The 14,521-nt window shown below is 40.2% G+C and overlaps 1 protein-coding gene across 1 annotated transcript in view; it reads left to right on the top strand.

Moving 5' to 3' along the window:
• The window catches only part of VWA3B (von Willebrand factor A domain containing 3B), a 208,361-nt gene that overhangs the window by 149,393 nt on the left and 44,447 nt on the right, over positions 1 to 14,521 (top strand). The window contains 1 exon segment of the mRNA XM_045445795.1: positions 7,485 to 7,603. Coding sequence (XP_045301751.1) covers positions 7,485 to 7,603 — 119 coding nt within the window.

The raw sequence follows: 14,521 nt of genomic DNA, 5'->3' as shown, positions 1-14,521 counted from the left end.
CCTGACACAGGGCTGCATCCCATGACCCTGGGATCATGACCTGAGCCGAAATCAACAGTTGCTTAACTGACTGAGCTACCCAGGTGCCGAAATCAACAGTTGGATGCTCAACATACTGAACCATCCCGGCACTCCCAAGGCTATTTTTGAAGTCAGCTAAGTAGGATTAAACCATGTAGGGCTGAGAAAGAGAAAAATACAGAGTGATTTCCAAGAAGGAAAAACTGGAAGAGTAGTGAGGATCCTGTTCTTTAGGAGAGCATTCTAGTCTTCTGACTCTAGAAAGCAAAGTCAAGGGATGAGGATCAATGATGAGGATCAATTTTCAGTTGCCTTCCACCATGGACACTTGTGCTTGGTGCCTTTTGTGGCAATGTAGACATTTGTACTTGGTGCCTTTTGCAGCAACATAAATTCTCATCACAGACCTGTGAGTAAGTAGCATACTACCCAGCATGCTTACCTTCTTCCATTTTTTATTTATTTATTTTTTTTAACATTTATTTATTTTTGAGACAGAGAGAGACAGAGCATGAGCAGGGGAGGGTCAGAGAGAGAGGGAGACACAGAATCCAAAACAGGCTCTAGGCTCTGAGCTGTCAGCCCAGAGCCCAATGCGGGGCTCGAACTCATGAACCGCGAGGTCATGACCTGAGCCGAAGTCGGACGCCCAACCAACTGAGCCACCCAGGCGCCCCACCTTCTTCCATTTTTAATGGTAAGGGCAAGAATTATGATGATGATGATAGAAATACACTGCAGTAAATTGCAATTTCACTCTCAAAGCATACTTTTATTCCTTAATATTTTCTCTGACTGGAAGAGACCCTCACTTATAAATAGGAAGAATAGGAAAACAATAATCTAAAAATATATCTCCCTTAGTGGGACAAAAAAAAGTAGACAAAAAAGTAGAATGGAGCTGAAAAGGAAACATGAATCTTAACCCACTTCATTAAGAATTTTAACTGACTCCTACTCCTACGTTGTGTGTATGGCCACATCTGTCTGGGCCGAATTGTAAAGCAGAGTTTGGCTTTGTCCCCAGCTCTTTGTTTCATTCATGACTTATATATGGACTCTTTCTTCTTCTGGAACACAATGCTGCTTTGGTTTTCAGTGTTTCCTGGACCAGCATCAAATCTGTCACCTTGGAAATGAAGTATTGAGCAGAGAGGTTGCCCTAGCAACTCTTCATTACAAGATACTAACTGGCACTTATGGTTTCCAACGGACCAGATAATTTTACCTTAGCTCTTTTAAAAAGATTAGTTCTTCACCAAGTCATATACCAAATAAAACTGTTTTAGTTATTTGACAAATCTGGAATTGAAAGCTCTTTATTGCCAATTGCTTCGGAAAAAAAACCCAAATAATTTGGGAACATTAATCTATCATTGGCAAGTTTACATCATCATCATCAACATCATGATGTCTTTAACAGCTTCCCATCAAGGCTTTCCTGCTTTGCCCTAATCTGGGTTCATTAAGCACATAGTTCTGTGGTCAGATACCCTGGACTTGCACACTAGGTCTGTCATTTACTCCTGACAGGTCATGGCACAATCCCATTAATATAGTACATGAAGAGCCCTCACACTAGGTACTGAGTGAAGCATTTGATATCAACAAAGTATCTATCTAAAAATTAGAGCAACTTAGTGAAGTTACTGTTCATCTCATCATTTAGCTGATGAAGCTAAGTGCAAAGAGGTTAGGGATGCTGTGAAGGACAGGCATTTTATTGCTTTCAAATGTAGTAACATTGAACATAATGCAATTATATATTGATAGAAAGGCTTATCTTAATTAAAAATTTAAAAGGACAGTCATTGCAAAAGCTAAATATATTCACTGTGTCTAAAAATTAGAAAATACAGATAAGTGAAAAAGAAGGAAACAGTAGAGTCATGTTTCCACCACTGATGAATCACTTGGTGGTTGTCAGACCAGACCTTTTTATCTACCTATATATCCTTTATTCTCTGTGTTTGTTTTACCAAAATGAAGTCAAACTCAATGTACAGATTTGTGCCTTCATTTTTACTCAGCAGTCTACAGTGAACATTATTCCAAGTCAACAAGTTTTAATCTACTATGCCAATTAAAATGCTCACTACATTGAAAAAAAATACCTTTTATTTTCTAAAAGTTTAGATGAAAAATGTGAGACATAATCTACCCTGTAGTAAGTAACATATTGTCATGGGTTTATGAGTGATCTTGTTGACACACTGCTTCTTTGCCAGTTAATTCTGTGGTCCTGCTTTCCTTTGTTCTTTGGAGACTGGAGATGTTCCAGTTTGAAAGCAGACGTTTAAGCTTCTACACTCAGCATTTTGTGCAACTGCACTGTCTAAAAAGCCACTGCGTCTGCGTTCAGAGTTACCCATGCAGGATTTGCATGGCTTTTGGGTTTTCAATACACATGTCCCATCAGACCTCTCCTTGGCCAATCTGGCAGCAAGCTCTGGGATATTTGTTGGAAGAACTGATTTATTTGGGAAAAAAATGAAATTAGTCAATTCAGTCAGGGTTGAACAACAAATATATAAACACAAGTTCATACTGTTTTCTCATTTTCAAAATGTGGGATTACTGATAAACACAGAATGTTTTCGGGAGGAATTCTATACCTGTAGTATAACTTTAACAACTAATAGCTGTTCGTACAGTTCTGTATTCTGCTTTCCTCATTTAGCATATGTTATGAACATATTCTCTTGTAATGACCATATTTGGATTAATTTTTAATGGTTGTACCAATATTCAATAATATGAATTACTACAACTTGTTTAATTATTCCCCACATTGCACAGTTTACTTGGAATTTTTTTTAATATATAAAATTTATTGTCAAATTAGTTTCCATACAACACCGAGTGCTCATCCCAAAAGATGCCCTCTTCAATGCCCATCACCTCCCCTCCCCTCCCTCCCACACCCCATCAACCCTCAGTTTGTTCTCAGTTTTTAAGAGGAATTTTTTTTAATGTTTATTTATTGTTGAGAGAGAGAGAGAGCACAAGCAGCGGGGGGGGGTGGGCAGAGAGAGAGGAAGACACAGAATCTGAAGCAGGCTCCAGCCTCTGAGCTGTCAGTACAGAGCCTGACGTGGGGCTCAAACTCACAAACAGTGAGATCATGATCTGAGCTAAAGTCGGACATTCAACCGACTGAGCCACCCAGGCACCCCTACTTGGAATTTTAAGAGTGCCTATTTACCTATATTTTTGTTATCACTTAAAAGCAATACACTTAAAAAAATTGCCAATTCTGTGAAAATAGTATTTCATTTTAATTTTCTATTTTCTTGTTTCAGAATAGTTTTCTTATGTAAGCTAAATCTCTTAAAATCTTCTTCACATTATTCATGTTTCTAGCAAATATCTCTTTAAAAATAGCAAGTTACACTTATCCTGTGCCTTAATTACTAAGAATTCAAATTTGGTGGAATCCAGACTTCATTATGTTTTACAATATAGATAAAATTTTTTTTGAGCCTTGGCCATTATTTTATTTATAGTTTTAGTCTTTCAGATATTCAATAAATGGTTACTTTGTACATGTATTATGGAGAAAACTAGGGGTTTTTTTAAAGAAATAAAGAACTGAAGAGTTTAGTGGAGAGGAAAGCCGTATAGGAAAACCTGCAGTTCAATGTATATATCTATACAGGGATTGGATGAGAAAATATGTAGAGAGTACTTAGTGCTTGGCAGAGAGTAAAGGATAAACACTATCACCATTATTGACAACATTATTCTTTTTTTAATGTTTATTTATTTTTGAGAGAGAGAGAGAGCAAGAGCGAGTGGGGGAGCGGGGAGTCAGAGAGAGAGGGAGGCACAGAATCCAATGCAGGCTCCAGGCTCTGGGCTGTCAGCACAGAGCCTGACGTGGGGCTCGAACCCACAGACTGTGAGATCATGCTGAACTAAAAGTCAGGCACTTACCCAACTGAGCCATTGACAAAATTAGGTTGCTTATGGGTTTTCTCTGGTCTAACAGTGGGAAAAATTCTAAAAGAATTGGCCGGAATTGACTGTCCATATATTGACACTCTCTCTCTCTCTCTCTCTCTCTCTCTCTCTCTCTCTCTCTGCCTCCCTCCCTGCCCGCCCCCCAGTCCTCCTCTCTCTCTCTCTCTTTTCCTTTCCCTCCCTTTCTCATAGTTAAAATTTTCTCACACAGTGTGTGATTATTTTAATACCAATTTGGTAAGACTTCTTTTAGGTTACTCTCAGGAGAATTGAAGTAATACCATGAGGCTCTCTTTTGTTGTCAAATATTATCCAAGAGGTTCTCTTGATTTGCATTATGACAGGTAATAAGTAAACCATTTTCAAAGGTGGTGTGGTCAGGTTTCATTCTCTTTCAAACAGATCTGTCAATTTCTCTGTCCTCCCCACATGCTTCCTTGCAGAAGCTGGGCAGGCATGGTTCTGATCCCTCAAATCCTGTGAGGATTTGATCCCTCAAATCCCCTTATGACCTCATCGTCACACTGCAATTTGACATCATAAAGAGAATATCCCATAGGACCTCCACGTGACCACCATGTTGTAAAAACTAAGACCACAGATTTAAGGTGTGGAGTATGACTTTGTCTTTCCCTAAATCTGCATGCAGAAAGGAATGAGAGTGGGTGCACACGAGCCAAATTTGAACTACCGCCACACTGAAGTACATGATGGCCATGCAAGGCATGAGATCCAAAACCACAAAAGAGGGAAGTAGAACATTAATATAAGTTATCATGTTGCTAAATATTTTGTGGTGTTGGTCTGCAGTTGAGCCATATGTTGGCACTCTTGGAGAGCTATTTATAGACTTCTAAAGGGGTATTTTTTCCAGGGATGATAAAAATGTAAAGGTCTTTCATTTTGTTGAGATCGATTTCTTTTTCCTCTGAAAGTTTTTGTGATATGTAGCTCTGTTTAGAGAGTTGTGGTTTTGGGGGGGGGGTTGTTTTTGTTTTTGTTTTTTTTGTGTTTTTTGTTTTTTTGTTTTTCATTTCCGCAAGCTTCAGTCAGTGTTCAAAGTCTAGTCGACTCACCTTTTAACCCACTGTTCTGGCCCCTTTCCTTTGACAAAGGTTGTGCTGAATTCATGTGTCTGACAAGTAGTGAGGTTTGACTTTGCAGCTCTTAACTTCATTTCTTTCTCCTTAGTTTTCTGCATCTTTGCCTTTTATCTTGTTTGTTTTGGTCTTGATGTTTAAATTACAAAATTAATAGTCTTCTGTTTCAATGTCCATTTTTTCCAAGATTAATTTTATTCCTTAAAATATTCTTTTTCCCATCCATTTCTTCTTATATGTTTTTGTACTTTTATATGACTGTTACTTCTTTGAATAACCTAACAATTATTAATTTTAATTATAATTAATATAAAGTCCAGATGGCTCATGGAATTAATTTCTTCTCTGAATTGACTTTCTGATTATTGATTTTCTCAGCTATCATTTTTGCATATTTTCATTGTATATTTTAGAATTTTAGTACAGTGGCTCATTTTAACAAGATTTTTTTTTTATCTTTTTTTTCCTCTCTCCTTCTGTTTTGCAGTTGCCTAAATCCATCCCCTGACTCCCTTAATTGGCATTTAGAGCTCTTGTTCCACAGGGATACTGGCATGTGATAGATTCAGAGGTGGCTTGGTTTGGTTCTGGGTGGTGAGGCTACATCACTGCCCTCTCTCACTTGGCAGAGCCTTCTTCCAAGGGTCAGAGACCCTCATACCAGCACTGGCTTCAGGCACTGAGCCTACCTTGGGCCCTCATCCTACAGAACACTCATAGTCCTGCTTGCTCTCCAGGAACCGTGTTCCCATGCCATCTTTGGACACAGAGTCAACAAGTCCACAACTTTAGCGCTGCTCACTTGTTCACAGTTCTGGTCAACTTTTCTATCTAGAAATTTATCAACCATGCATCTGACCTTTTTTTCTTTCCTTCTGTTGTATGCATTTTTTCTTAATAACAACAATACTATTTTTGTGTGATTTTGGATGCAAGAGGGAACATAAAACCATGAACTATATCATCTTGATTGAAAGTGAAGATTTACTTCTCAAAAGCAATTCCCCACATTTTCAAAATGCCTACATGCTGCATATGGTTGGAATAATATATAATTCTGAAACAATATTATAGCTTGGTATTCTGTTATTTAGACTTTTCTTTTTGTTTAAATATTAAGATATGAAATATACCTTTTTATGAACATATATTTATTCATTTATCAACAAATATTTGTTGAAGGCACACTATGTGCCAGGCAATGTTCTAGGGCAATAGGAATGCAGTAGTGAATAAAACAAAATTTCTGCTCTGATGGAGTTTACATTCTACTAAGGAGATATAAGTAATATGCAAGCAGGTAAATAGATAAATATATACCATTATAGGTACTAGTAAGATGGCATTGAATCATAGGCATCCCCAAACTCAGAAGCAAGCACCAAGTGCAGACAGAAAGACTAGAAAGGAGACTTCTCTTTTTGGTATTCTGCTGTTCTTCTAGAATATGATCACTAAGGCTTCTCTATTTGACATTTATAAGAATATCTTATAAATTGACAAGGAAAATGGTCAACAGATGTTAACTATAATCATATGTTTTCAAGAGAAAATCAAATGTAAAATAAATATATGAAAAAGATGTTTAGCCCAAGTAGTAATTTACAAAGTAGCAACAAGGGGAACCTTTTTCTTAAAAATTGCTCACTCTCATCAATTTGACAGGGTCTTATGAAGATAATGCTTGATTCTGGCTAGAGTTTCATGAAACAGTTGTTTTGTGTGTGTGGTGGTGGTGATTTTAAAAATATATAGTTTGGGGTGCCTGGGTGTCTCAGTTGGTTGGGCATCCGACTTCAGCTCAGGTCATGAACTCACGGTTCGTGAGTTCGAACCCCGCTTTGGGCTCTGTGCTGACAGCTCAGAGCCTAGAGCCTGCTTCGGATTCTGTGTCTCCCTCTCTCTGTGCCCCTCCCCGACTCACACTCTGTCTCTCTTTCTCTCAAAAATACAGATTAAAGAAAAAAAATTTTTTTAATAAATAAATAATAAAAATATATAGTTTGGGGGCACCTAGTGGCTCAGTCAGTTAAATATCTGACTTTTGATTTCAGCTCAGATCATGATCTCATGGTTTGTGAGTTACAGCCCTGTGTCACACTCTGCACTGTGACAGTGTAGAGCCTGCTTGGGATTCTCTTTCTCCCTTCTCCCACTCTCACTCTCTCTCTCAAAAACAAACTTTAAAAAAAATCCATATCCATATATCTATAGTTTTAAAATTATAAAAATGTTAGCAATGATATCTCTGATTCTATTCTTTATGATTTTCTGTATTCTCTAATTTTTCTATAATTATATTGATTTTATAGTCAGAAAAACATACTTTATGGCTGTGTAGATCATTTTTGAAGGTGTTAACCTATCAAATGACACTTTCCTTTGGTATTTGGTGTGTAGGTGTTCCCTCTGGCACATGTGTGCAATGACACAAATAAGATGATGTTAATTAACCCCCAAGGAGTCAAGCTCAATATCTACAAGCAAAAAGTGGAACAGGCAATTAAGAGCTATGAAAAGTGAGTATCATTCCTGGCTGCTCTTTAATGACTGTGGGATTTGTTTGTTTTGGCTTGTTTTCTCTTGTTTTAGCTTAGATTTTTAATTTTTAATTATTTTTTTTTTTTAAATGTTTGTTTATTTTTGAGAGAGAGACAGAGCACAAGAGGGGGAGGGGCAGAGAGAAAAGGTGACATGGAATCCGAAGCAGGCTCCAGGCTCCAAGCTGTCAGGATAGAGCCTGATGCGAGTCTTGAACTCACGAAAACACGAGATCATGACCTGAGCCTAAGTCGGATGCTTAATCGACTGAGCCACCCAGGTGCCCCTAGCTTAGATTTTTAAAAATCTGGAGCAGCTATTTAATAATTGCCCATAAGGAAGATCAATAGTAGCATCCACAAACATAGGTGCTTCCTATTTGCCAAGCACTGCATTAAGTACATTACCTGAATAAATCCAACAGAGTTTTAAAGAAACCATCCTCTCTCTCCAAAAGCTATAGAAATCTCATGTTTCCATGAGATCTTTAAAGCTTTCCTGTTAGCAAAGTGCATTTGATCATTTTCTGCACCTAATGTTTTGTAAAGTGAATAATAAAACTTCACAATAATGAGATAATGGAGATAATATGTGTCTCCTACTATATAAACCATTTCTTACCAAGCTCAGGAAGATGATCAAGTTGGCTCAAGTGGAAGTTATACTTTTAAATAGTCCCTGTGTGGGGCGCCTGGGTGGCGCAGTCGGTTAAGCGTCCGACTTCAGCTCAGGTCACGATCTCTCGGTCCATGAGTTCGAGCCCCGCGTCGGGCTCTGGGCTGATGGCTCAGAGCCTGGAGCATGTTTCCGATTCTGTGTCTCCTTCTCTCTCTGCCCCTCCCCCGTTCATGCTCTGTCTCTCTCTGTCTCAAAAGTAAATAAACGTTAAAAAAAAAAAAATTTTTTTAAATAAATAGTCCCTGTGTTAGTGCTGATATGGGGCCTTATTTCACAAGGGCCGAAGCCTGGTCTCACCCCTTACCTAACTCCATGGTCACCTTCCATCCCACTCCCAGCACTTTATTGATCCTTTGTGCATAGCACATAAACTTTGAGCATGCCCAGCTTCTCTAGGCAGGCCTTTTCATGGTTCTAGAAGCTGTGCAGCTGGGTTTTCACTTACTGCCATGTGAGTGGGAGAAATGAAATAAAGTACATGAAAGTTAATGACATGTCCTAGCCAGCATATGCTGGTCTGTTGTCATTTTGCACTGTGCTAAGTGTGTGTTCAAAAGAAGCATAAAGTCTGACTCCTGCCATGTGGGGTACACAATCCAGTCCAGAAGCTGGCCTTTCCCTACTGTGCCCATCACAGGCCTCTGCGAATCTCCTTTCACTGGAGACTTCTTCTGCCCTCACCTAAGAATGGAGGATGGCTTACATGAGTTCTTCAGTTGCCTCCGGCCTCCTCAGGACTTCTCTTTTCCACCCTTCGTGTCTCTTGCAGACAGCATGGACTATGCCAAGGCTCATTCTTCTCCGTGGGCCTGAGGCTCTGCTCTGTAGATCCCCCCCACCTCTGCTGTACATGGGGGGCTGCCCCTCTTCTCCTCCTCTCCCCCTGTGCCAGGCAGTCCTTCCCTTGCCTCCCAGCAATGCTGCCCATCCCCCAGCTGGTCTCTTTCCTTCCTGTCTTGCCTAAGCTCTAGTGGCCCTCCTCTGAGAGCCCTTTCCAAGATGACTCCACCACACACCCTGCATGTGGCCCTCAGAGGGCTCACAGCTTCTGCACAGGCCTGTCTCCCCACTGCAAGGACGTCAGCTTCCAAGGACAAGGGCTTAGCAGCCTTACTCTCCCCCCTTGTCCCCTCTCCCTAGCAGGTGTTGCTATGTATTGTATTTGGTAATGTATTTGGCTGCTGGAATTTAATTTGAATTTTATCTAATTCACATCTAGTTATTAAAATTCATCAAATTCAGTTATTCAAAATATAATACAATAATGTCATTCATATTATAATTGAATTTGCTTGACTCAGTCAAATATTTGAGTTCTAGAATCCCCTGGTCTGTGAAAGCCTGGTGCAGGGCCATAAGCTAGGGCTTTGACGTCCCAATTCTGGGTTTCATTCTTGGTTCAGACATCTACTTGGCAGGTCAAGTAACAGCTGCTGGCTTTAGGTTCCTTCTTTATAAAATCTACCTCACAGGGTGGCTGTGAGGGTTATGTAAATTATATATAAAGAACAATTAATGTTAATACTTCCTCCTTTAATTCCCTGAATCTGTTAATCCTATTATATACTGAGTGTAATAGTCACATAGCTCCTCCCTGTGCACTGACATTTTCCCTTTCTGGAAGACAAGGATCCCTCCTTCCCTAATAGCAAAACCAAAATGCAGACATAGTGATTTGTCCCACTCTTACTTCCAATGAGTGAATCTGGAAAAGCCTTTTAGTACCCCCCAGAGAAATGTTACACTATATTGTTATTAATAATAACATTAATTTTAATATGGTTAATTTTATTTAAAATTCAATGTCATTGAATTAATGTGACATTAATGTAATATTTACATTAAATGAATTTTTTATTATTATTTAATAATCAATTAATACTAACATTAATATTACACAGATACAGAACAAAACTTCCTGATCTTTCACATTCAGTAGTATTTAAGGATTTTATTGGCATAAGTGTCAATTCCCTTTTCCATCTTGTGTGACCTTTCTAAAGATACACATAATTAAGGAAACTTGGTTTACTCCCACTCCATCCCAGTATAACATTTCTAAGGAATTTCCCTTCACAAGTAAGCCAAATATAACCCTAAATTTGTTTGATTAGCGATGACCAGACAATTGAGAAGCTCACAGCCCTTTGGCCAAAATAGGTACATAAACTAGCTATTTTGGTCACACTTAGTGGCTATGTGTGGGAGTCCTTCTGTTTCAATATTTTAAAAATTGAGGGGCACCTGGGTGGCTCAATTGGTTAAGCATCCAACTTCAGCTAAGGTCATGATCTCACGGTTTGTGAGTTCAAGCTCGGCATCAGGCTCTGTGCTGAAAGCTTGGAGCCTGGAGCCTGCTTCAGATTCTGTGTCTCCCTTTCTCCCTGCCTCTCCTCCACTCACACTCTGTGTCTCTCTCAAAAATAAATAAACATTAAAAAAATTTTTTTTAAAGAATTGAGATAGCAATTTTTGTGTGTCTGAATATAAACTTTGAATGAAGATTGCCAGAACTGGCTGGCTTCTGGGGTGATTTTTCGGCAGCTTTTCAATTTTGGTATAAGGTCAAGGTTGTGGCCCTCAGACCCACAGGAGAAGCATCAGTTCTAACCTGGCTGTGGGAACATGCTTAGTAACCTCTTTCTAAGACCTCCAAGATGCTTGGCCTGCTGGTTAGACTGCTGAAGTGTCGTTAGTTACAAGTTGCTTTGCAAATGAGTCAATTCTTGGCACAAGGTGATTTGTCAACTAGAGATATAGAGAGCTAGTGAATGTAAGCCGTCAACCAAGTTTCACCCTCCTAAAACAAGAGGAAAACTGTGGTTAGTAAAATCCCTAAATGAAGGGGCTGGGCCAGCATCAGAGAGGTCCTCATGTCCGTGCCCTCTCAGCATCTTGCAGGGACAGCCCTCATCCCACACCCTCAGTGGCTTTTCCACTGTCACCTGGCCAGTCAGTGGAGCCTTGATTGACACACTCTAAGTTGCACTCAGTTCATGCCCACACACTTTTTCTGCCCTGTGTGCTTTGAAGTATTTCAGTATAGATGGAAAATAGGGAATTAACAGAAGTTATGTAAGTGTGCTCTTAGAAAAGTATTTTCTGAAGGATTGATTTAAAATTAGCGGGATGTGCTAGCTAATTGGGCCCCATTCACTAAGGGTTTCTCAGTTTCCAAGCCTTGCCCATCTTCAGAACCTGGAGGGAATAATCACAGAGTTATTCCTGGTCACTTTATATGTACATCTCAATCCTCTCAGCACCAAAGTAGAGGGTGTTATCCTTGTTTCAGCAATAAGAAAACAGAATTTCAAAAAAGTTACGTAACACAGGATCACACAGCAGCAAAGTAGAGGCACCGAGATTTGAACCTAGACCCATGTAGCTTCAAAGCCCTTGTCTTCACTCCCAGCCTTCTTAATACACTGCCTCTACTTTCAAGGTCTAGATTTAAGGGGATTTTTTAAATGAAGTTGTGTTTTTGTTTTTGTTTTCAGAGAAGCATACACACACAAACCAAAAATGCATCCTATGAGTCCTTTGAACAAATCTTAGAAGCCCCACTTACCAATATTCGGACCATGTAATTAAAGAAACCTAATTTCCAAATAGGCCCCAAAGAACCAACAACATCCAAGCGAGACAGAAGCACTGAGCTGGCTTATTTCCCGTTTCCTGACTGTTTGTATCACTTAACAGAGCATTTAGCCACATCAGACAGGTTCTATGTGCTGTGCACATGCTGGCTCATTGAGCCCTCACAGCAGCTCTAGGAACAAGGTACTATTATTATCCACATTCTACAGAGAAGTTGGCTGCTGGCCCAAGGTCTCACAGCCAATAAGAGGAGAAAGCTAACTGAGCTTTGGGACCAGGCAGTCTGGCTCCAGAGCCTCTGCTATTCACCGCACGCCAGACCCGCTTTTCCATGGTCTCACCAGGCTCATGGAGGGAAATCAGGCAGGGTAACACCACCGAGAGTGTTCTCAGAGTCCTGTGCCTCTGACCCTGGGTCCATTGGTTGGAGAATGCCTCCCGGAGAGGAGCAGGATTTTCCCACCTCATTTTATTGAAGCTTTGTTTTTCATGGAACCCTAGCTCACTGCCCGTGGAGCCAGTGTTTTTTGCCCTGCACTTCAGGAGGCTTACCTTGAGTGATGATGTAGTGGTACAGAATTAGATGTACAGGATGGGGCTAGAACCTCTGAAAGAAGCAGCCCTGATTCATAACAAGAACAGAAGCTGTGACGACCCCATAGAAACCACTGGCGTCAGCCTCCTCGTTTCCTGTTGGGTTGACATTGCCTCTCCACAAACATATTCAGGGATGAGCTTCAGAAAGTTTCAGCACTGAAGAAGACCAAAGCAGGAGGCATCACAATCCCAGACTTTAGCCTCTACTACAAAGCTGTCATCATCAAGACAGCATGGTATTGGCACAAAAACAGACACATAGACCAATGGAATAGAATAGAAACCCCAGAACTAGACCCACAAACGTATGACCAACTCATCTTTGACAAAGCAGGAAAGAACATCCAATGGAAAAAAGACAGCCTCTTTAACAAGTGGTGCTGGGAGAACTGGACAGCAACATGCAGAAGGTTGAAACTAGACCACTTTCTCACACCATTCACAAAAATAAACTCAAAATGGATAAAGGACCTGAATGTGAGACAGGAAACCATCAAAACCTTAGAGGAGAAAGCAGGAAAAGACCTCTCTGACCTCAGCCGTAGCAATCTCTTACTCGACACATCCCCAAAGGCAAGGGAATTAAAAGCAAAAGTGAATTACTGGGACCTTATGAAGATAAAAAGCTTCTGCACAGCAAAGGAAACAACCAACAAAACTAAAAGGCAACCAACGGAATGGGAAAAGATATTTGCAAATGACATGTCGGACAAAGGGCTAGTATCCAAAATCTATAAAGAGCTCACCAAACTCCACACCCGAAAAACAAATAACCCAGTGAAGAAATGGGCAGAAAACACGAATAGACATTTCTCTAAAGAAGACATCCGGATGGCCAACAGGCACATGAAAAGATGTTCAACGTCGCTCCTCATCAGGGAAATACAAATCAAAACCACACTCAGATATCACCTCACGCCAGTCAGAGTGGCCAAAATGAACAAATCAGGAGACTATAGATGCTGGAGAGGATGTGGAGAAACGGGAACCCTCTTGCACTGTTGGTGGGAATGCAAATTGGTGCAGCCGCTCTGGAAAGCAGTGTGGAGGTTCCTCAGAAAATTAAAAATAGACCTACCCTATGACCCAGCAATAGCACTGCTAGGAATTTATCCAAGGGATACAGGAGTACTGATACATAGGGGCACTTGTACCCCAATGTTTATAGCAGCACTCTCAACAATAGCCAAATTATGGAAAGAGCCTAAATGTCCATCAACTGATGAATGGATAAAGAAATTGTGGTTTATATACACAATGGAATACTACATGGCAATGGGAAAAAATGAAATATGGCCTTTTGTAGCAACGTGGATGGAACTGGAGAGTGTGATGCTAAGTGAAATAAGCCATGCAGAGAAAGACAGATACCATATGGTTTCACTCTTATGTGGATCCTGAGAAACTTAACAGAAACCCATGGGGGAGGGGAAGGAAAAAAAAAAAAAAAAGAGGTTAGAGTGGGAGAGAGCCAAAGCATAAGAGACTGTTAAAAACTGAGAACAAACTGAGGGTTGATGGGGGGTGGGAGGGAGGGGAGGGTGGGTGATGGGTATGGAGGAGGGCACCTTTTGGGATGAGCACTGGGTGTTGTATGGAAACCAATTTGACAATAAATTTCATATATTAAAAAAAAAAAAAGAAAGAAAGAAAGTTTCAGCACTGCCACTGCCCACCAGCCATGATAAATGAGCAGGACACCTCACCTGCTTGCCCCTCCCAGTGGCCTCGTTTGGAAAACAAGTTGGTCAGGCTGGTTGATCTCTAAAATGTGTCCTGATCCTATTATTTCTGACCCCTTTAGCCCCCTTTGCTCTGAAAATCCAGGTAGAAGAATATCTATAGAAGGTAAACTAAGGGCACAGTTATACTCTTCCATAGGAAGAAAAACAACAAGTGTTTAGAGACCCCTTTGTGCCAAGAAAATCACAGCCCTTTTGTTTACTGCCATTTCTTAGCCTGGGTTTCACCTGATTCAGTGGAGACCTGTGCCCTCCTTTAGTATTTAACACAACTGCTACACA

Source organism: Leopardus geoffroyi, chromosome A3, assembly GCF_018350155.1.
Source record: "Leopardus geoffroyi isolate Oge1 chromosome A3, O.geoffroyi_Oge1_pat1.0, whole genome shotgun sequence".
Lineage (NCBI taxonomy): Eukaryota > Metazoa > Chordata > Mammalia > Carnivora > Felidae > Leopardus > Leopardus geoffroyi.
This window is presented reverse-complemented; position numbering and strand designations above follow the sequence as displayed.